Genomic DNA, 23,499 nt, shown 5'->3' with positions numbered 1-23,499 from the left:
TGAGAAAATGAGCTTTGGATTGCACCTTTTGTGAGATATTGAATTGAACATCTATCAGCAATGACTTGTTAAGTCATCATCAGGCCTTAAGCACAAGGGTGGCTGGGAAATTACACATTCAAACAGACCCAATATATTTCTTTAATTTCCTGCATCACTCAGTGTGCCTTGCATTCCTTGCAAATTCATTTGCCATTTACAGTTACATGTGTCCTCACTTTTACTGTGATGATGGATTTAATAAGTTCAAGCAATGCAATAAGTTCATCATACTCTGTAGTTTTATTATGTTTTGAATTTAGAATACATTCAAAGATATATTAAAGAGAATACATAATTTGCTGTTGTAATTATCAAAATATAACATTCCGATCCATGCGAGGGAAAAAATCTGATGAAATTCATAGCACAAAAGCAAATTGTCGTAGCCAGGACATCCTAGTCAAATTATCAATCACCCATTTTGGAAAGTATACATTTAATACAATCAAAGCACAGCACCGATGGCACATGAAGAATAGTTGTGCCTGTGCCACAAGTAATGAACACAAATGTCACAGTAGCCTAACATGAAATCATTCATTCATTCATTTCTGAAACATCAGTCAAGCCCAGTGAAAACACGACCACAAATAAATTAACTTTCATGTAAGTTAACATTTGAGATGATTTTAAACGTACATGATTACAGACATTTTACACAGCCATTTTGACTTTGCGATCAGTTTTGACATAATTTTACAATATATGCATACATACTATACAAATTAATGAATCATGGCAACTATTTGGCAAGAAATACATTTCCACATGTTCACACACAAATCACAGACAATAATACACATTTTGTATGTAGAGCAGATACACCAAGAAGGCATTTTCTGTAATGACTTTAAATCTGAAGGCTTAAAGGTGCAGTATGTAATATATTTAGTAGTTTATTTCCATAATTCATGTTGCTCATTCACAAATGTTACCTTTTTCACACAGACCATCACCATCAAATGACACTTTTCATAGGGCCTACTGAAAGGGTGGATCCCCTCCATGTCCACCATTTTGAATTTCCAGTAATGGACATCTTTACCTGCAAAACTTTCTGCACTTTGGTCATACTAGTAAATATTAATGTTATTACTAGTAAATATTCATGAACAGATCAAATGTGGAAATCACAGTTTCATTGAGCAGCAGTTGCAGTAGGCCACTGTGACAGAGGTGCTCCTGCGCAGTCCGTCCCCCTCGGGGACGCAAACCTGTCACCTCATTAAGTACAACAGGTCTGGAAGTGGGAGTCACAGTACGATTCTGCAGCTGGACCAAAGGACCAGTCCCCCAGCCCAGCGCTACTGATACTGTATGAAGCTTCAGGAGGGAGGTTTACAAACGTTCCACGAACTCTGCTAGTTAGCCTCCGTTACACCATCATCCTACATACTGTGCCTTTAAGTCTTAATCACTCAGAGTGATGCTCTCCCCTCAGACGCAGGGAAGTTGTGATTTTTCATGTCTTTACAACGGCGAAACAAGCTGCCAATGAAAAAAGCTGCCCCTTGCTGTTGTCAAAAGGGTGTTTTCACTTTCAGTAAAAACTTTTTTCGATAACTACAAAACCTGAAATCCCACAAGTTATCTGATGCCTTAATGAAGATTGTATTATTGACTGCCCCTTGCTATCCGAGGTCTGAAACCCATGCCTACAAAATCAGGGTAGAGTCACGACAAGCAGGGTCGTCTTGCAAGCCTTTAAAATTGTTGACTTTATACAATACATGATCACGTTGGTATAAACTGCTGGCACTGTGGAATGAAGAAACATTCAAAGCGTGAGGGGGATAGTGGATGTATTTTCAGTAAAGCACCTATAGGCCTACTGTAGAACAGGGGTGGGGAACCTTTTTCATTCGAGGGGGCACTTCAAATTCCTCCAAGGGCTGTGAAAGTCCTCCAAGGGTCGTACTATGAACACAAACCAGGATTTCCCCCTGTACTTCAGGCCTATATTGAAGACAGCCACCTTTAAAACAGACCCCACCTTCTCTTCATCCCCTGAATGTAACTTGATTGTATTGCAAATGCAATTTCTAAGATTCCTTTACAAAACATGTCATATTTCATGTGAAGCTGCATCACATCGAAATCATATGGGGGCCGGATAAGATGGCCTCAAGGGCCGTAAACGGCCTTCGAGACATAGGCTTCGTTCCAATATGCAACCTTGCGTCCTCCACTTGTGCTTGTTTCCTCGTACCAGGAAGTAATATGTCATGATGACATCACTGACAACAGCATTATATTTCAATACCTCGTAAACGCTCAATTGTTAAGTCATTTTCTCATTTGCAAACTGTCAATGAAAAACAGTCCCCCCAAAAGAGTTGTGGCTAGGCTGACAGCTGGGAACCTTAATTGTTTTCTCCACGGAGGAGGGGCCAGGAGGCGGGGCGAGGCCACAAGCTCAAGTGGAGGACGCAAGGTTGCATATTGGAAAGCACACATTGGTTCCCCGCCCCTGAAGAGGCAGCTCTGTCTCTCTCACAAAAACCTCTTAGGTGGCCTTGAAGAGCTTATAGAATTGGCACTTGGCTTACTGTAAGATCACTTGTCTGTGGTCTGCATCACCTTGTGCTATAAAATCTCTGTGGATGAAAGCGAGCGATGAAGTGTGTATTCTGGGAATTTTTGAACAAGCACAGATTTGATTGCATCGCTAGGCTTGATTGATTGCAAGGCTTGGCTTGTTCAATGCGTGTGTGTTTGTGCTCCAACATTCATCACTCCATATGGAGCGGTAGGGGTGTGGGGGTGGGGGCGGTTCACAGCTCCAGGGACACTTGTGTAAGCTCGGAATTCATGTCGTCACTGGGTTGCCCTCCCACCCCTCCTTCCCCCACTGACGACATCTCCAGGGCTAGTCATACCTGCTGGTTGGTTTTGTCCACAGTTTCGGTGGACGGACCACCAGCTTCTCGGCCCGGCTTCCCCTGGTTCCTCCTGGCCTGCGAGGACTCGAGCCTCCAGCGGCGCACGGTGGGGCTCGGCACGCAGAACTCGCGGAAGCAGCGCTTGAAGTTCTCGTCCAGGAAGGCGTAGAGCACGGGGTTGAGGCAGCTGTTGATGTAGCCCAGCGCGATGCAGAAGTGCCAGGTGATGGTCTTGAGCGGCGTGGACAGCGGGATGGCCACCAGCGCCATGACGATGACGAAGATGTGGATGGGCGTCCAGCAGACGATGAAGATGGCCACCACCACCAGCACCATGCGCGTGATGCGCCGCAGGTTGCGGTCCTTCTCCTTGGAGCCCGAAAGCATGCGCACGCTGCGCAGCCGCAGGATCATCAGGCCGTAGCACACGGTGATGATCAGCACGGGCATGACGAAGGCGAAGATGAAGACACAGATCTTCATCAGGTTCTCCCAGTACCAGGACGGGTGGGGGAAGTGGAGGTTGCAGTCCACCACGGGAGGGAGATCTGTGGGAATGAATAGAAAGGTTAGGGTTAGGTTAGGTTTCTTTATTGGTCTCCACAAAGGAGAAATTTGTCTAGGAGACAGGGAGGTTGCAGCACCATACAACACATAAGAGGACAACACCAACAAAACCAACAAAACAGACAAAAATAAAATGTGATGTACAAAAACACTTAATGTCCTAACCCACTGCTCCTGTCCCATCAAGTCCATACCATCCATACCATTTCATAATATAAGAAAAATAATAAAAACAAGGATACATTCAGTTATGCATGCTACCCTGCCAGCTAAAACCCCTGTAGAGGTCCATTTTGGCCCACTCAATCACAAACTCATTTCTTCCCTGATTATTCAGTAGCTTAATAGACTGAGGTATAAAAGAGTGTTTTGTAGCGATTATGATTACACTGAGGGAGTCTAAACCTCCTCCTAGAGTTCAAAAGAATGTATTCCCCATTTAATTACAACACAATCACAAAACACATACCAGATGTAAAAAACACACAGGAAATCAGAGTGCTTCAGGGTTTTCACCTTTTTTCCTTGGTGCTCATCAGAGTAGGGGCTCCAAAACTTAGGGTAGAAGACATCTGAGGCACTCAAGGTTACAATTTATTTTTTGCCTAAGTGCCTCAGATGTCTTCTATCCTGAACATAACAGTTGTGTTTCTTCATTTTTCATATTCCTCAGATTTTCCTTTTTGTCATCATGATTTTTGAGACATTTTCCCTTGATTTCAGACTGTATGGCCTGCCAATGATTGTAATAATTTTCTAAATGCCACAACATTTGGTTCACATTCAAACAACCCCATGTAGTGCATACCAAGACAACTGTCATATAACTGTCATTGAGAGCGTAGAAAACAAAACCTGCAATAGTATCCTTCCAACTGCAACTGCACTGAGTAACTGGTCTACGGTTACTATATGGCTCTCAACCTTTTTTGAACAAGCGCTCCCTTGGCCTCATCACTACCCTCCCAACGCCCCCCAACATCATCATAAGCCTGACAACGCCCCCCTTAGTATAAAAACAATAAACCAACCGATTAATGCTCCCCGATGGCAACTAAGCACCGCCCCCTTTCAGATGTATCCTTCTCAACGCCCCCCGAGAACTCCACAACACCCCCTGGGGGGCCGTACCGCCCCTGTTGAGAAACACTACTATAGGGATACTAGAGTGATATACCTGATTCTGCGCTGATTTGATCAAATTTTGGGGTTTTCTTTTCAGGTTTTTAGTTTTTTTCAGTAGCAACGTCTTGCCACCTCATGAGGTACAATGTTGTTATAACTAGTGTAACCGCTATGTAATATCATGTGCTAGCGTTGTATTGGATCCATAGATTTACTTCTACTTTTACTTTGGCAAAACTGTGATGGAGAGTCAAGTGAAACTAAATGTAAAACTGAAAAAATAAATAAAAAATAAGACTCACTGCTGCACGGTCTTTCTGCAGGAATGGTTGACGCCAGAATCATGACGGGGATCCCGATGGCCGAGGACAGGATCCAGTTGTACACGTTGACGATCTTGGCGTTGCGCGGCGTCCTGAAGTCCAAGGCCTTGACCGGGTGGCACACGGCGATGTAGCGGTCGACGCTCATGGTGGAGAGGGTGAAGATGCTGGTGAACATGTTGTAGTAGTCTATGGACATGATGATCTTGCACAGCACGTCCCCGAACGGCCACGTGCCCATCAGGTAGTTGACGCTCTGGAAGGGCAGCGTGCTCGTCACCAGCGCGTCTGCCAGGGCCAGGTTGAATATGTAGATGTTGGTGGCCGTTTTCATTTTTGTGTACCTGCAGTGTAAGAGGAGGAAAGCAGCATGAATGGGAAAATGAACAGAATGTGTTAGGGTGGGGTAGGGGGGTGATGAATGGAGAGAACAGGGATGATGGAGAAGAGGAGAGGAAGGAGAAGAGGGAAACAAAAACATTAATTCAGAGCTGAGTAGAGGAAATGGATAGTGGATTTGCAGCGTAAGCACCAGGGTAGTCGTGCACATCCAATCAGTTGGGCTGAAGCAGTGACATGCACAGACATGTTGGTGAGGGGGCAAGTGCTGAAAGGAGGTTTTGGTGGCAAGTGGAACTTCCAGCTGCCTTACAAGGGTATATATAGAGCAGTGTTTCTCAACCTTTTTTTAGGCGAGGCACCCTTTCAATTCATGAAAAATTTCAAGGCACCCCAAACCAACAAACCCGTAATATGGCACCGCATCCGATACCACACAAGCTTAGAAAAGTAACACATTTGGAGACGTCACACGACCTACGTTCGAAGTTGCAGCTGACTGGGGCGACCTATATTTACTTTATTGTGCGTAAATGGCAGATGAAAGATTCCACTGACTAGCATTAACTTATCAATTTAGACAAATATGTATTATATTACATAATTTATTTTATCAGCCATGCTTCCGCGGCACCCCTGAGTGGGACCCGCGACACCCCAGGGTGCCCCGGCACCCCTGTTGAGAAACACTACTATAGAGACTTTACATATTTTCTAGCGGGGCATTATTGTCGCATGCGTTTTATTGTGAAGCATTTGTAAATTATCATGTCAACATGGACCACAGTTCATTGTGGCAAAAAACGTAAAAACTTTTTTTTTTCAAATATGGACACTTTTTCTCCAGTAGGGCAAAGGGGCAGGTGCTTTAGCACCACCTCGTCCCTACTGTATCTGTGCATGCCTATGGCTGAAGGTGGCTCTGCTGGTTACATTCCCAACACCCCCAGTTGGCCATCCTCTCTACGCTAGATAAAACATGAAAAAAGTCAGATTCAACCAGGATTTTTCTGTTCCCATTGTTTTCATATTTTCTTAACGTTTCAGGTAAAATCCCTTAATATTACAAAAAATGATAAAAGTGAGAGGCGAGAGCAGAAAAACTCCTTGTTGAAGTGGCCTTTTTTCATCTTTTTTAATCTTGATATTTGGTTGTCCTTATCCGTCCTCTCTATGCTCCCATTTCTTGTCCCATTCCTACAAATAAATGCAGATTACAACTGAAAGTATTTTTTGTCATTGTGACAACCTGACACACACAGACACAGACACAGACACAGACACAGACACACACACACACACACACACACACACACACACACACACACACACACACACACACACACACACACACACACAGACGGCTGAACTCACACAAACACACATCCAGAGAAACTACGATTATGATAATGATAATAGCACTAGCTCTCTCCATGCTCAGACAGCAAAATGATACTGTACTGTACACTGAACACGTATCAAACCGTTTGTCTGTTGTATTCCCATCCTACAGTAAACCACTTTCCACATTTACCCACATCCCATTTACATACTGTAGAGCAGCATGGAGCACAATGGCTGGTGGACGTGTTGGGATCAATTAGCCTCCATTTCCACTACAGTACACTCAACTCAGCCAAGACCCAATGCACAGAAGGGATGTCATTACCAGAGATTCTTTAAGTATATAGAGATATGCCAACATAATAGGTTTGCCTAAAGGGCTGTGTCATAATGCTCCTACAATGAATAGAACAGTCCTTAGGTCTGCCTAGGTCTGCCTAAGGGGGGGCATAATAGAACCAGGAAACAATGGGCCAATGGAACCTCTCTCTCTCTACTCTCTCTGCCATTACCGCATGGGCAAGGAGTAAATAAATAAATAAGTAAGCAAGTACTATGCCCTTTATTATCCCACAACGGGGAAATACATGTGTTGCAGCACTGCAGCAACATCACACATTCAACGTGTAAAAAAAAATAGACCACATATGCCTCTTTTCCACAGCAGATTTTCTGGTAGGCCTACAGGTCGACACGATTTACGAGCTGTGTCGTGCGTATACGAAAAGCAAAAAATGGCATCTGAGTCACGCTCTGTCGAGCTGTAGGCCTACCAGAAAACAAGAGGCAATACTTTACATAGCCTACAAAAACAGGAGTTAACAGAAGGGGGTATAAGGAAGATATAAAATAGAAATTCTATAGAAATACAGATGTTAATAATCGTATAAATAAATACCGGTACATAAATAAAAAGCACAGAGGTAGTGCTGTTTTAGCAGCATACAAATAAAATTACAGCAGCATAAAATCATCACTATCATCATCCTCATTATCACCATCCCCACCTACCATAACCATCACCATGGCTACCGCATGGAGCTTTCAGGAAGTGATATAGCCTACAGTACGTATTGCCCTGATTGAGATTAACAACCTTCTGTATTATTTCTGTCAGCTCTGAATGCCTGATAAGATTATGGAGCGCTACTGAACATGCGAAAGCAAACAGAGGAAAGGCTATACGGCCATTTGAGAAAGGTTAATGTTGTTGTCATTGCCAGGAAATATGTCATTCACTAACAGGTGGCAATCAATTTTCACATTGATCTTTTTCTTCCATTTCCTTTTGAAAGCACTGTAAAGCAATAAGCCCAGAAGTGCAGTCGAGAAGAAATCCTGCGCCTCGTAATTTGGTACTTAAATGTTCCTCCCCCCAAAAAAAATACCCCCCTTTTCGAAGCTATATGTGGATCTTCATCTACGGCTCAGTACAGGGTATTGGTTACAGTCCCTGGAGCAGTGTGGGTTCAAGTGCTTTGCTCTTGGGAACTTCAGCCATGGAGTGAGATAGGGAGTGGAAGGATGGAATTTGAAACTGCAACCCTCTGATCTAAAGTTCATCTCCTTACAGCTCTGGCGATGATCAGAGCAATATGTTAATCTTTGGTAACACTTTACTTGACGCCGGCGTCATACGTATGACATAACGGTGTCATAACATTGTCATAATGCAGTCATGAATGTGTCATAAACATTGTGTCAATGTCATAGAGATTGTATGACTTTGTCTTTAAGTGAAATTCGGTTATGACAAAGACAGGCCAAACAATGTCAACTTGTCATGGTCATAAAACGTTTATGACATTGGCATTATGTTTATGTCTCGTTCCTGACACTATTATGACACTGTTATGACATTGTTATTTCAGACGTATGACGCCGGCGTCAAGTAAAGTGTTATACAATCTTTATATACAGCTCTGGTGATTTTGTGTGTTTGGCCCTCCGAAGTGAATTGGGTTAAGTGTTGCAAGTACCCTGTCTGTCTGTGTGCGAGAAATGTCAGAAAGTGTCATCTAGAAAATGCAATGCCTCGCCTCTAGAGCATTTCACTGTCATCTAGAAAATGCAATGGCTCTAGAGCATGTTGCTTTTCGTTCTTTGGCGTTGTGAACACTGGCGTGCCTTTCCTCACATTGCTTCCAATTTTTTTCTAATCGGTCTCAGCAGACAAAATCCTGCTTACCGTTCATTACACATGCATTTGTTGCTCACTGCCAGGGCAGGAATGAATTTTGTGAGGGCCATGCATTTTTTGATTCAACTTGATTCGAGCCTGGACTGCCTGTATAGCTTGACCTGCACGTCTAACTAATCAGCCTTGAGCTCACTGACAAATAAAAAAATATATAGGCGATTTTTACATTTTTAACATTTTAAAAAAAATTTCTTTAATGGCCTTATGGCTTTTGGCCTTTGTGCCCTTAGAAAAATTGAAGGCCAAGAGGCCTTGTTGACTCTATAATAACGAGATTCCTGCTCACAGCATTTCAGTCATTCAGACCTTCTTCGGGTGAGTTGGAGCAACATGTATGTCATGGAAGGTGTGCAGGATGTTCTCTAGTCCTTGACCCATAACCCTGGCATTCTACGCTGCCCTACAAAGGCAAAGTGTAGTAATTACGCCAACGTGGAAACTGAGGAAAAGGTGAGGTTACCAAGTGGCAACGTGTTTCCATGGAGACAACTGGTAGTGGTACACTCCGCATTTTTAACACATTTTTAATTCAATCTCCTTTTGGCACACATGGAGAGAGAGATAGAGATAGAGAGAGAGATAGAGATAGAGAGAGACAGTGAGAGGGAGGGAGAGAGAGAAAGGGCGTGAGTGCAATGTTGTGACAGTGCTTGGGATGGGGGAGGGGACTTATATAGGGTATTATAATGCAATTACCCATATTTCAATGACTACAATGACCATCAAGACATTATCTAAGAGAGCTGCGAATAATACAAGAATAATTGATCATCACTTACATGCTGTCAGTGTGCTGTCATTGCTGTCAGTGTTGCAACTGTACACTGCGCCAAGATGTCTTTGTTTATTATCTAAAAATGTCTTGTTACCCATCTTATTATTGTATACATCTTTTACCATGTGTTGGACAATGCTGTCAGTGTTGCAACTGCAAACTACGCCTTTATGTCTTTGTTTACTTTTTGCCACTTTTAATGCATCTTATTTTTTGCTACATCATCTTTACTTTGTGTTGGATAATGCGATCAGTGTTGCAACTGTACACTGCGCCTTACCCTGTTCTTGCTTAATTTTTTTCTCCTTGTAAGTCGCTTTGGTCAAGGGCATCTGCTAAATGCTATGTAATGTAATGTAATGTAATGTAATATGTATTTTAGTGAGCTGGTAATGCATAAGCCAAGTCAAAATTATTTATAAAGCACTTAAAAGTACAACAGTGGTAGCTGACCAAGGTACTCGACAAGTAGAAGGACTTAAAGACCCCATGAAACACAATGACAGATGAAACTTGAGGGCACAGTTCAAAAACACAGAGATGACCTGAAAACAGGAGAACAATAACAGCAATCAGTCTGATCTGAAATAAGGGAATCGTGTAGTAAAATGGTGGTCATTTTTTATTTTAAAGTAATAATGAATAAATTATAAATAAAATAATGTGATGCATAAGACTGATCTGTTGGTTCCAGACTGTTACTTGGTTAACACATCACAAAACTACAGGCACTCATTTTGGACGTCCCATTCAAATGACAAAGTAGCGAGCTAGTTGTGGGGGGGATTTTGAACAGGACTGGCCGGCCGCGCACGCCAACGCTGTTATTGCACAGCATTCACAATGATGTAGAAAGCCCATCATCGCCTTCAAAGTCTTAAACAGTGGGAGTTAATCAGTGAACCCATTGAAGTTTGGCCTATAGATGCAATGTATTTCTAATTTCTCTACATAGTTAGGTGGTCAATAAGAGGGAGATGTGTCTAGTTACGCTTCACAGAAATCTGTATGCAGGCCTACTTGGGCACTGAATTGTTACATGCAAAGTATATAGTATGCTAAAGTTACATTAGTTAGTACATTTTACCGACGATTAGCGAAGGAATAGGCCGAAACATCATAGTGTCTATCTGTGGATGTGTTAGGCCGCTTTCACACCAAAGCGGTGAAGCGTCGCGGAATGGAAGTGATTTTTACCGGAGGTGGCGAAAATACATGGAAACATATTTGTCCTTCCACACCAACCGGCGGTATAGTCGGGCGTCAGCAGTGCGGGAGCCGGCTCCGCTCCGCACTGCATTTGGAAAATAGAACTTGAGCGGATTTTGGACGGCAGTGTCCCATTCAAATGAATGGCAAAGTAGCACGCTAGCTTAGGCTGTGGGGGGGGGACGTTCTGCCAAACTTTTAAGTGCGGAGCCGTCCTTACATGTTGCTACTTTGCCATTCATTTGAATGGGACACCACCGGTTGCTGCCGTCCAAAATCTGCCCGAATTCTACTTTCCAAATGCAGTGTGGAGCGGAGCCGGCTCCTGCACCGCTAATGCCCCACTACCGCCGGCTGGTGTGGAAGGACATATCTGTTTCCAAGAGTTTTCACCAACGCTGGTAAAAATCGCGTCTGTCTTGCAATGCTTCCCCGCTCTGGTGTGATTTAGGCCTTAGGCTAAAACTTAGGCCTTATTAGGCCGGATTTTGGACGTCTCATTAAAATTAATGGCAAAGTAACAAGCTATCTTTGGCTGTGGGTGTGTGTGTGTGTGTGTGTGTGTGTGTGTGTGTGTGTGGGGGGGGGGTGTTGAACAGGACAGGCCGGGCCGCGCACGGTGTGAAAGGCGAGTAGAACACACCGGCCGAAACTATAAGCAGAAAGACCTCAGTCGTCTAGCTGCCGTTCCGCCGCGGTCTGAATCTGGCCTTACAGTGTGCTGCTGGTACAGCATGCATTATGGGGCTAATAGACACAACACAATACACATTTGTGACCTATATTACATATGTCTACTAGGTAGGCCTATGGATATTTAGGCACATTAAAATCAATGGCCAGAACAAGGTAGCAACTGCAGGGTGATGTTATTGGACCCAGAAAGCACTGTTGCAAATTTGGTATTCCCTATGTCTTACACTTTTATGGTGACCAGATTCAGGGATTCACATCATGGGGGGGGATAAGGCTGCAGCCAGGCTGCAGGTGGGTGCTCCAAGGCTGCAGCCATATCTAGCCTGTAGGGGCCCCATGGCAGGTGGGGGCTCCAAGGCTGCAGCCATATCTAGCCTGTGCATTAATCCAGCCCTGGGTATGTAGATATGTTGTGCCTATGTGCTAAACTCTGTACAGACAATGATGATCCTTCCTCCTTTACTGTTCGTTATGAGCATTTACGGAGTAGGCCTACTGCGCTTTTGTAGGAAATATATTATATGTTATTATCATCAATGACCTTCCGGAGTTAACAGGGTGGTGTAGACCATGGCAAGGCCCCCCATATACAGTACATACCACTAGATCTCAGCTATAAGTACCAATAGACAATTTTCTCTGCACACCGCCCTTTGCATCTCCATTTAGTCGGGGCATCTATCCAGGTACTACAGGCAACATAGGCCTGCATGATTATTTTTTTATGTGGGCGCGCGGTGGGGATTTAAAAAAAAATGAGGTAGCCTAGATCGACAGACATCTCATTTGTCAATTTATCTTACCTGTAGTGTGACGCCAGGTCAGGGCAAGAGCCCTGCATGAATCCTTAAGCCTACTGTAGCTCTATGTTGTGAGTTTGGAAACACGTGGAGGAAGACGCAGCCGATGCAAGTCAATTTACGCGCAGCCTGCTCTGCGGGAATTTAATTTTGGATAGACGATTAGCGTCCCCTTGTTGCCTGTTCTAACTACCTAAACAAATCGGCCTAATGTAAGAGTAAATACGCATTTGATGAGCAATACATGAGATATTTGCGCAATTGATTTCCTGCATTATGCTTTAAGGGCATTTCTTAATCTAAAAATCATGTATAGGCTACCCATGTTCTACCAATCGTGCGTCTTTCGTCAGTAAGCTGTTTCTTACTGGTATGGACTTCAAACGGTGCCAATTGTCGTGTTTGGACTCCCTTGTAAGTGCTGAAGTATTCATGGCGGCGTATGGCCAAAACGCGCGTATCGTAAAACTGTACAGCACCACGTCATATTGTTTTTATAATATGACAAATAGCCTCTATCACCGTTTATTCATTCATCACCAGCCATGCCAAACAAACCCACACTGCGCACGTTCACATCAAGGCGGGTAAAGACAGATATCACCTCACAGTAATGTGTCAGGTTAAACACAAACTTTACATCAGCTGTCAACAGGTCATATTAGCCTAAGCCACCATTCTCATGTCATTTTTACGCTGTCTTCATGCAATGACCACAGCCACACTGATGCCACACTTGGTATGAGAAAAGAAAATCCTTCCTTCAGGAAAACCTTACCTGATGATAACATACATGACCAGGACATTGCCGACCACCCCTATCACACACACGATGGAGTACACGGCGGTGATAATGATGGCGATGAGGACAGGCGTTGAACCCTTCTCCTGGTTTTCAGCATGGTCACATATCGAATAATTGGCGCCGAGAAGGTGCAGGTTATCGCTGAAGTTCAAGCAGTACGCACTGCTGTTAACCATCTGAGACTCCATGTACTCCAGGTCTGACACATTGCCAGCTTCTGCCATCGTGTCCATGTGCGTAGCCTGGATTGCGCTCCGAATGCACCTAGAACTACCTGACTACAGGGAACGCGCACAGCATGTACCGTGAAATGCGCCGTGCCTGATGGAGATCACAGCGTATTCCCTATTTCAAGCCTTTTTGGCGACCCTCAGCTAAATGTGTCCTTCATAACACAGTCAAACGAGTTATTTTAAAAGGAGACTAGATCCTACCATATCTGAAACAAGGAGGGAGAGAAAAGGAAAGACCCGTGCATCGGGTGGTTTAGGCTATATGACGTGTGACGTCACATCTCGCAAAGCGGTGGCAGTGTGTTTTGAAATTCTTGGGCAATGGTGCACTACCTAGTAGGCTTCCCTGTGATTATGTGCTGAATTAGCTATTAGGATACTGCACCAGGGGTGTAGGCTACATCCGATTTCGGGATGGAGATGGCCCATAATGGAAACAAATATTTGATCATGCTGATTTTGTAGGTTTGTCCAAACAAATATATAGGCCTAATAGCTGATTGTGTTATTAGATGGTGAGATAGAATATAAATGTAAATCCGGAAAAAGTGATTTAAATATAGTAAGTGATCTGTATTTCATTGATGGTAATAAGTATTTGAAACATCTAGCCATGGGACTTGGTGGCAAAGCCCTTGTTTGGTAGCACAAGTCAGTTTCTTGACCAGGTTTACACAGAATGAATAGGTCCACTTTTCTTTACAGAACATAAATAATTACAAGAGCACCACCACTATCAATTTAAAATATTCAGAATTGCACATTTTTCACTTCTTTGAGTCCACCATTTTGAATGACCAAAAACAGGCCGGTAAATTTTGCAGTGTCAATTCCGAGATTTAACATCTCCTCTGTGAGTGTATTTGGGTCAGAGTGTTGAGTTAACTTTTTTGTTTTTTACTGTGCATTCTTGACTGCAAAACTTATTCCACTTTGGTCAGACTGACACATACTAGTATTACGTGGTAAATATTAATGAGAAGATCAAAATTGTGAATGGGCAGCATACATTTTGAAAGGAAATTCTAACTAATGCTGGGTAAATAGCCTAGGTTTACTCAGAAATTATATATATTTTTCTTATTATTGAGTGGTTGCGTCTCATAGGTCTGATCAGGTGCAGATTACAGGCCAGAATACCTCATGAGTAATCTGGAACTAGAAGTAGGCTACTGAACATTTGCTTATTTGACATATGTATTAGGTTCATTATGTGTAACTATTTAATTTAAACACTTAAGGTTTTCTTTTGCCTTAAGACATGTAAAAGATAAAAAACTTTTACATGTCTTAAGTTTTTATCTTTTACATGTCTTAAGGCAAAAGAAAACCTTAAGTGCTTAAATTTGCTTATTTGTGTTGGGTGTTTTGTTCATTTGAGTACACCTGTACACAGGGCTACTGACAGCTTGAGCTGGGCCCAGGACAAAGTCATCTGAAAGGGCAGGTAAAGAAGAGAGTCATCGGAGCATCCTTAGATGTGGATAGTTTATTGCTTTATTGGGTGTGCCAAGACTAATGTTTCAATGTTGTCACATCTTCTTCCAATCCAGATCCAATACATATAATGTAATGAAGACCAAATTCTGCCCCCCACCCCCCACCCCCCTCTCTCTGGGCCCAGGACAACTGACCCCTTTGTCCTCTCAGTCGGCTTCCCTGCCATCACACCATATGATTTTCTACCACGGGAACTTCATTCCACATTGTGTACGTCATGGTCAGCTGGGTAAGACTTGTTGCACTGATTGTGTAGCTGAATATTAGAAGCCAGACTTTAACCCCTTATGACACGGCATTATAAATGAGCTGTAACCAGGATGGCGATGACCAAGTCGTAGTGTATTACCTAAGGCCCCGTGCGCTGTCATAGTAGTGTAGTACTACAGTAGTTAACTTTCAATGTCTATTACAGCGTGCCACAGGAGGTACGACGCACATTAAGGGGCTACAGAAAATGTTGGGCCTAATGTTTCAGATGAGTGAGATAAAAGAAAATGTGATAAATATATAAATAAATATAGATATAAATATATGTATTAAATATCTAGACATCTTTTTAAAGATAGGCCTATCTTTAAATATACACACTAAAATGAATCCTGGGGTGTGTGTGTGTGTGTGTGTGTGTGTGTGTGTGTGTGTGTGTGTGTGTGTGTGTGTGTGTGTGTGTGTGTGTGTGTGTGTGTGTGTGTGTATGTATGTGCCGGCGTGCGTGCGTGCGTGTGTGCGTGTGTGTGTGTGTGTGTGCGCGCGTGTTGAAGTTTGACATTTCTTTATACATAGGTGAAATTGTTTTCAATTGCACAGTACATAATTACACAGTTTGTAATTTATGATTGCTCTGAAATGTGCTTTAGAAACAGAAAACAGCAATGTTATGCTGTTGTCAGTGAAGAGCAAGAGGGAGTCTGACAGTTACCATGGCGACATCTGCAACCTGGCAACAGTTGCAATGTCCCATATTTCTTTTCTCAGTAGCCTACCACTCAGGTCAAGGTAATTTATCTACATGCATGTACTCGTGCTCAAGGAAACAAGACATTCTCTTCTTTTGTCTTTTTTTTTTACGTCAACACTTTATTATTTTTATTTATTTTTTCATTTTAGGGCCCGAGCACTGGAGATGCATGGCTGTGGCACATGGGCAGTGGAGCATCTTCTGATTGTTATTATGGAGGCTTACTGTTGGCAAACACCATCAGCTACATGCATTACATTTGCAGAGGTGGCCAAAGTAAAATTGAAAGAAGAATGTCTGCACACTTAAATCCCCTTTGTGTTCTTTGTGTAATAGGCCAAGCTTTCGAAACTGAGCCCTGAGGAAGGTCAGTAGACCGAAAGCTTGGCCTATTATTAAAAAGAACACAAAGGGGATTTAAGTGTGCAGACATTTTTCTTTCAATTTTACACAGTTTTTGTTTATGTTTGGCACCTTTTAATCGAGAGTGCGGTGTGATCCGGTTAAACACAGAGGTGGCCATCCCGTCATATCCTTCCAATACAAGTTACTCCACTAACTAACTGGTCTACAGTTATTATCGAGTGATGCACCTATAATGTACTTATCGAGTGACCAACTATAGGCTGGTTGGATCACATTTTTGCGTTTTCTTCATCTGCTTTTAGGTTTTTTTTAGCAACTAAGTTTACATGACATTTTTAATTCCGAATTAATGCTTCAGAATGAAATAGTCAATTTTACTTTGGTCTTTCATGTACCGTAATTCCGAATTGTAAAAAGAAAATTCCCGTCACACTGATGTAACAGTACACAGTGGGTTGATACAATGCCATTGCCACTGTCACGCTGTACTGTGACGCCAGCTCTGATGCTTTCACATACTCTCATTCACACAAGTGCACAGTGCACAGTGCATAGGCAGCTAGGCTATCTGTCAACTGATCCACATCCTACTACTCTTTGCTGTACTTTATTGCAATATTTCATAAAGCATGGCTGCCTGTTTCATTTAGGCTACTCCCTGGCATGTAAACGCTGGACACACGTCCTGGTTTCAGGAGTGAAAATGCACCATGTGCACAGCCACAGTATAAAGGTTTGAGAGGTGGTCTTAAGGTCAGAGGGTTGTAGGTTTGAATCCCAACCTAACCTATCCCAACATTTCTCTCCATGGCTGAAGTGCCCTTGAGCAAGGCACCTAACCCCACATTGCCCCAGGGACTGTAACCAAAACCCTATTAATAACTAAGTCGCTATGGATAAAAGTGTCTGGATTTTGGATAAAAGCCAAGTGTAATGTAATGTAATATATCCATTATTACCTCCTATGTCTCTCCTATGTCTCTCTTCTCAGAAATCTGAAAGGGCTGACCAGCAGAGGGCGCCCCTTCTCCTTTCAAAAACATTTTAATCTCAATGGTCTCCACTGTGTGAAATAAGAAAAAAGGGGTGAATGACAATGAGTGAAACATATTGTATTATTTTAACCAAAGAGATTGTGAATGTGCATATTTAAATTCAAATAGGTAGTTCAAATAGTGTTAATAACATTACCAAATAGTGTTAGGGTGCCCTGATAATGAAGTCAAAAAGGATTTTTCAAATTTGAGAGGTCTCCTGTTAAGAGCATGATGTAATTGTTTCTTTGGTCATTTCTTTTTGTGTTTCTACTCATCTCAATAAGAACTCCAATTGTCATTGTGACACAGCACACAAGTGTTCACTGCACACAACAAAATTGCATTTTATGCCTCACCCGTGCAAGGGGGAAGCCCCCAATGGCGGCCCAAGGGAGCAGTGCGGTGGGACGGTATACCGGCAACTTTTGGGCTACAAGTCTGACGCCCTAACCGCTTACCCATGACTCCGCAATTAGTTACAATTCAGTGCCACATATTTCCAATGACTTGGTTTTATCTGTCCTATTCAGCCAGGCGATTGGCTAGTTGTATGATCACCTGGTTGAATTTGACAGGTAAAACCAGTTCATTTGGAATATGTGGCCCTAGATTGTAACTAATGAATCCATTTTGTCCATCACTGAGTCATAGAGTGCGTTACAATATGCAACCTTGCCTCCTCCACTTGTGCTTGTTTCCTTGTCCCGCCTTCTGACCCCTCCTCCGTGGAGAAAACGATAAAGTTTCCCAGCTGTCAGTCTAGCCACAACAACTTTTGAGGGACTGTTTTTCATTCACCATCCCAATTGCAAATGAGAAAAAGACTTTACAATTCAGCCTTTGGAAGACATTGATATATAATGTTGTTGTCAGTGATGTCATCATGACATATTACTTCCTGGTACGAGGAGACAAGCACAAGTGGAGGAGGCAGGTTCGCATATTGTAACGCACTCACAGTGAGCCAGTGTGACGGAGGTCATCTTGCACCTGTTCACCCCCCTCGGGGATCGAACCTGCATCCTCGTCAACTACAACGGTCCGGCAATGGGAGACACAGTACGATACCGCTGGGCCAAGAGACTAGTCTCTCGGCCCAACGGCACGAGACTGTATGAGGCTATCGGAGGGAGGTTTACCAACGTTCCACGCCAACTCTGTGCTAGTTAGCCTCCGTTACACTCTCCCCCTTAAACCTCACTCCCATCTGGGTCACGGCACCACTGTGACGGAGGTCATCTTGCACCTGTTCACCCCCCTCGGGGATCGAACCTGCATCCTCGTCAACTACAACGGTCCGGCAATGGGAGACACAGTACGATACCGCTGGGCCAAGAGACTAGTCTCTCGGCCCAATGGCACGAGACTGTATGAGGCTATCGGAGGGAGGTTTACCAACGTTCCACGCCAACTCTGTGCTAGTTAGCCTCCGTTACACCAGTGCTATGGCTGGGTACCAGCAGCTGTTTCACATCACGGCCGCATTGGACAGCCTCATCAGCACATCTGAACCCTGGGTCACAGAGAAGGCAAGCACCAAGTAGCTCCACCACAACGCAAGAGTGTGAAATTGTTGTAGCTATTACCATTAAGTAGAGTACAGTAGAGTATAATTTATCAATCCCAAGGGAAATCAAGGTATCCAGAATACATACATAAATACAGAAAAACATGGACATTACACACATCATTGCACATATATTAAACATACAGCACACGCTTACATACATACATACATACGTACATATACATACGGTACATACATACATACATACCGGATGCCAAAAAGTTTGACAATTGTTATTTTGTGAATATTATCAAAATGCTGTAATTTTCAAAACATTTAATTTGTTAATAAGATAGATAAGCATTGTGCATTTAATCCAGTAAGACACTAGCCTGATTATCATCGAATTTCAAATCTCTTTGAGACTTGGTCTGACCAAGAGCATAACAATTAACATTTCCCAAACGGGAACTTGGTTTGCTAATGGCTGTTTGCTTCTCAACAAAGTGGGAGGAGTTCCCGATTTTTTGGGAGCTCAGAAAGTACTTGCATTGCTCTTGACCTGACTTGTAGCAACGCTGAAGGTGTTTAAGTCCGTGACAAGTAAAAGGTGGACATATTTTAGGACGGGGGGTTTGGGGGTCCCACTCCGGCTTAATGCTGTGCCTTACACCGGACAAGGCACTGAAAAGACCGGATAAGACCCGTCCTTAAGACGGACGTCTGGCCACCCTACTAGGAGGGCACGGCCTGTCAAGTAAGACACGGCCCCAGTCATAAATTCGCTGTTACTAGAATGGCAGTAACCAAATCGTTATCTATTACTAAAGGTGCTGCGCACTGCCATAGTGATGTTCTATGGTACTTTCAGTTTATGGAGTATGGCGTGCTCTTATCCAGACTGTTTGTTGGCTTCTTGGGTTTGGGTGCTCTTTAGTCCAAGGTATAGTACTTCTAGGATCAAACAATGAGAAAGAATTCTCTGACTAAGGTACTCCAAATAAAATTTTAATTTCGAGAGCCTTAGTCAGAGAATTCTTTCTCATTTTTTGATCCTGGGTGTTCTATGGTAGTTACGTTTTTCCAGTGACTATTACAGCGATCCACTGGTGGAGCAGCGTGTGTTAAGGGTCTCTGCATAGTCCGTCCCGCCCTTCTCAGACACTGCAACACCCTCTCATGTATCATCTTAAGTGTCTGCATGTGCATAGCAGGACTTGACACTTACATTTTCCCTTGCCGGCCACTGTGGCTAGTGGTTTTCCCGAGTCTATAGCCATCCAGCTATCCTACTAGCCACAATTCTTTTTTTTTATCATGATGCTGTACATCTTACCTCAGAAGATGAGGTGTTTAAAGCAAGAAGATGAGTGCATGGGTTTCCACATGGAAATAAAACAAGCAAATAGAAACTGAGTAACTGAGCTTTTTCTTGAACTTGAATACAAACAATTGATACACAAGGTGCAGAATATACCGTATGCTATTCTGATTGGTCATACCAAGAAATAAGCTACCTGCCAAATTAGCTAGTGGCACTGAAATTGTTACCAGCCACTGCTAAGTTCTACCAGCATTTGGCCGGTTGGCCGGTGCTAGTGTCAAGCCCTGGTGCATAGCACACAGCGCGAGGTCATCAAAGTAGCTCTGGGCGTTGGACACTCCCACCAGAAGAGTAGACATCATCTTCACCTGGGCCCCAAGAGGCTGTGGCAGGTGGGGGGCAGACATTGTGATGAGCCTATCTCATTATCCAACCTCTCATCCTTGTATTGTGCTTGTGGCCTAGAGGTGCGAGGCAAAACATAATTGATGACAGACTTTTTAAAAGATGTCTTTTGCTATTTTTGGGCCTTTATTTTTTGATAGGATAGGATGGCGAAGATTGACAGGAATTCATCGTGGAAAGAGAGATGGAATGGGGTTGGGAAATGACCCAGGTCGGAATCGAATCTGGGTGCCCCTGTGCATGCAATCCCCATAAGTGGTGGGGCTTAGCACAGTACACCACAGTGTCCACTTGATGATAGACATTTTATTCAGTACCTCGCAGAAGCACAATTCAAAGGGGTGTTGAACAGGGACAAGTCCACCAAAGGTTGTTGGTTCGATCCCCGAGGGGGGTGAACAGGTGCAAGATGACCTCCGTCACAGTGGTGCCGTGACCCGGATTGGGAGTGAGGTTTAAGGGGGAGAGTGTAACGGAGGCTAACTAGCAGAGTTGGCGTTGAGCGTTGGTAAAAACCTCCCTCCGATAGCCTCATACAGTCTCGTGCCGTTAGGCCGAGAGACTAGTCTCTTGGCCCAGCGGTATCGTACTGTGTCTCCCATTGCCGGACCATTGTAGTTGACGAGGTCGCACGTTCAATCCCCGAGGGGGGTGAACAGGTGCAAGATGACCTCCGTCACATGCGCCTTATTGTGTTGTGACAGCGAGAAAACGTTATCGTTTTCTCCATGGAGGCGGAGCATCAGTGATGCAATAAAGGGTTCAATAACACTTAACGTGATGCCAGCATCATACATATGACATAACAGTGTCATAATAGTGTCATGACACAGTCATGAACGAGTCATAAACATAATGTCAATGTCATAAATGTGTTATGGTCATGAAAAGTTTACATTGTTATGCCTGTCTTACCATAACTGAATTTCTCTTAATGACAGTTATAAAATGTTGAAGACATTGACATAATGTTTATGACACAAGCATGACTGCATTATGAGAATGTTATGACACTGTTATGTCATACGTATGATGTCGGCGTCAAGCAAAGTGTTACCAAGAGTTCTTTCTAATATACTAACTCCCGTCCTGCCTTGCTCACTTGCGTCATTGTGGCCTCGTGATGACGTCACTGACGGCAGAAGTGTATTTCAAAATCTCGCAAAAGCGCAATTCCAATGCCATTTTCTCATTTGTAGTCAGGTGTTGGATGAAGGATAGTCCCCCAAAAGATGTTGTGGCTAGGCCCAGTGGTGTGCACAGACATTTTGCGGGGCAGGTGCTCGAGGGGGGGGTGGGGGTGGGCAATAGCTATTCCGACATAGCGCTATTCCGACATGCCGCTATTCTGACACTTTTTAGGGGTTAGGGTTAGGGTTAGGGTTAAGGTTAGGGATGTCAGAATAGCGGCATGTAGGAATAGCGGCGGACGGTGGAAAACGTGTCGGTATTCCGACAAAAGACATTAACGTCGGAATAGCAACATGTCGGAATAGCGCCACGTAACCCTTGTGGGGGGACAGAGGGCATGCAGAGCTTATGACTGCCTTACTAGAGGCCATACTATATTATTTACATCGAGACGTCATCGTCACAAGCTTTTGATGGCCAAACATTTGTAGATGACCATGCCAAGATGGACCACAGCACATTGTGAGGAAAAAAAACTTTTAATTAGCACTGCACTATGGCTCTCTGTAATGTCATAGCAATGTTGTTATGATGTAGTTAAGCATTTTCAGTAAGTGAATAGGGTCGCCGGCGACCCCAGCTGCAGTAAGAGGCTACAAAAAGAGAAGAATTTTCCAAAAGGGCATTTTTTTGTGCAGTCAGGCAGAGGGGCGGGTGCTTTAGCACCACTTCGTCCCTGTCTTCTCCACGGAGACGGGCGTCAGCGAAATGCGAGGCCACAAGCGCAGGCCGAGGAAGGGAGCCTGCATACAGGGTTGCCAGATGAGGCTGATGATTTCCAGCCCAAAAAATGATCAAAACCCGCCTAGAAGCACAAAATCCCGCCCAATTCTATTGATTTCTATGGCAAAAATTGGGCGGGGTTTTCTGCTAAATACCATTTTTACCCGCACACGGTCATCCTAAACAGCTCCATTGGGCTGGAAACAGCCCAATCTGGCAACACTGCCTGCACATTGGAAAGAACCCAATCTGTGTCTGTCCGTTTGTCTGCCACCAGTGTTTTGGGCTGTCTGCAGGGGGCGCCACACTCCAATCCAATCCCATGATCCCATGCATGATGCATCTTTGGCTTGCAGTCCAAGTTGCTGCCTCTGGTTGCTACTGTTTGAATTAGGCCTACAGCCTGAGCACTAACCTGTAGCAGCAAATTATGCCCCCCTATTAACATGGGGCCCTGGTGTCTCAGTCACACTTTACCCTCCTGTAGGCTACAACACCCCTGACACTAACCTGTAGCCTAGGGTAGGCTACACATCAGAATCTGAAGAGATGCTCATGGGTTATGATGAATGCTGCCAGATCCCTTATGTCTGCACAATGGAAGCTGCTGCTTGGCATGTTCAAGGGCAACTGTAGTGATAACCGATGATCCATCTTGTGAAGCAGAATGTGGTAGAAAGCCTATAGTGTATTGTCATTAGGGTATAGGCTACTATTAGTTCCTCCATATGTGGTATGGCTCCACCACCATGGCTTGATTAAACTGCCTTTTTTAGATCCACAACTATCCTGATTCCAACCATTATTTTAGGCTTCTTCACATATGATTTCCATTCTATTTTATTCTAATCTATTCTACTCCATTCTATTCTCTATTCTATTCTATTCTATTCTATTCTATTCTATTCTATTCTATTCTATTCTATTCTGTAGGCTATTCTAAGCGAGAAGAGTAAGAACAATAACAGTAAATTGCGATAGCGCGCGCACGGAAAAGCGCATCCGGGCAGCACGCACACGCAACCATCTCACGAGATATTGGTTACCGTAAGGTTGTTTTGGCATAACAACCAGCAAAATCCGAGGTTATGCGGTTATGCCAAGTTGCCAGTTTTGCACTGTTCTGCAGCCTTCTGCCGGTGATC

The 23,499-nt window shown here is 43.7% G+C and overlaps 1 protein-coding gene across 1 annotated transcript; it reads right to left on the bottom strand.

The window, feature by feature from the left end:
* Nucleotides 1-2,734: 2,734 nt before the first annotated feature.
* On the bottom strand, nucleotides 2,735-13,331 carry oprm1 (opioid receptor, mu 1). Its single transcript, XM_063192231.1, has 4 exons — nucleotides 13,081-13,331; nucleotides 4,938-5,283; nucleotides 4,656-4,668; nucleotides 2,735-3,472 (listed from the first exon to the last, which is right to left on the bottom strand). Exons 1-4 carry the CDS (start codon nucleotides 13,329-13,331, stop codon nucleotides 2,916-2,918), a joined length of 1,167 nt encoding a protein of 388 aa, XP_063048301.1. The 3' UTR covers nucleotides 2,735-2,915.
* Between the last annotated feature and the right edge of the window lie 10,168 nt (nucleotides 13,332-23,499).

The sequence above is a fragment of the Engraulis encrasicolus genome, chromosome 24 (genome assembly GCF_034702125.1).
Source record: "Engraulis encrasicolus isolate BLACKSEA-1 chromosome 24, IST_EnEncr_1.0, whole genome shotgun sequence".
In the NCBI taxonomy this organism is placed as follows: Eukaryota; Metazoa; Chordata; class Actinopteri; order Clupeiformes; family Engraulidae; genus Engraulis; species Engraulis encrasicolus.
Note: the sequence above shows the minus strand (reverse complement) of the source record. Positions and strands in the feature narration are given on the sequence as shown.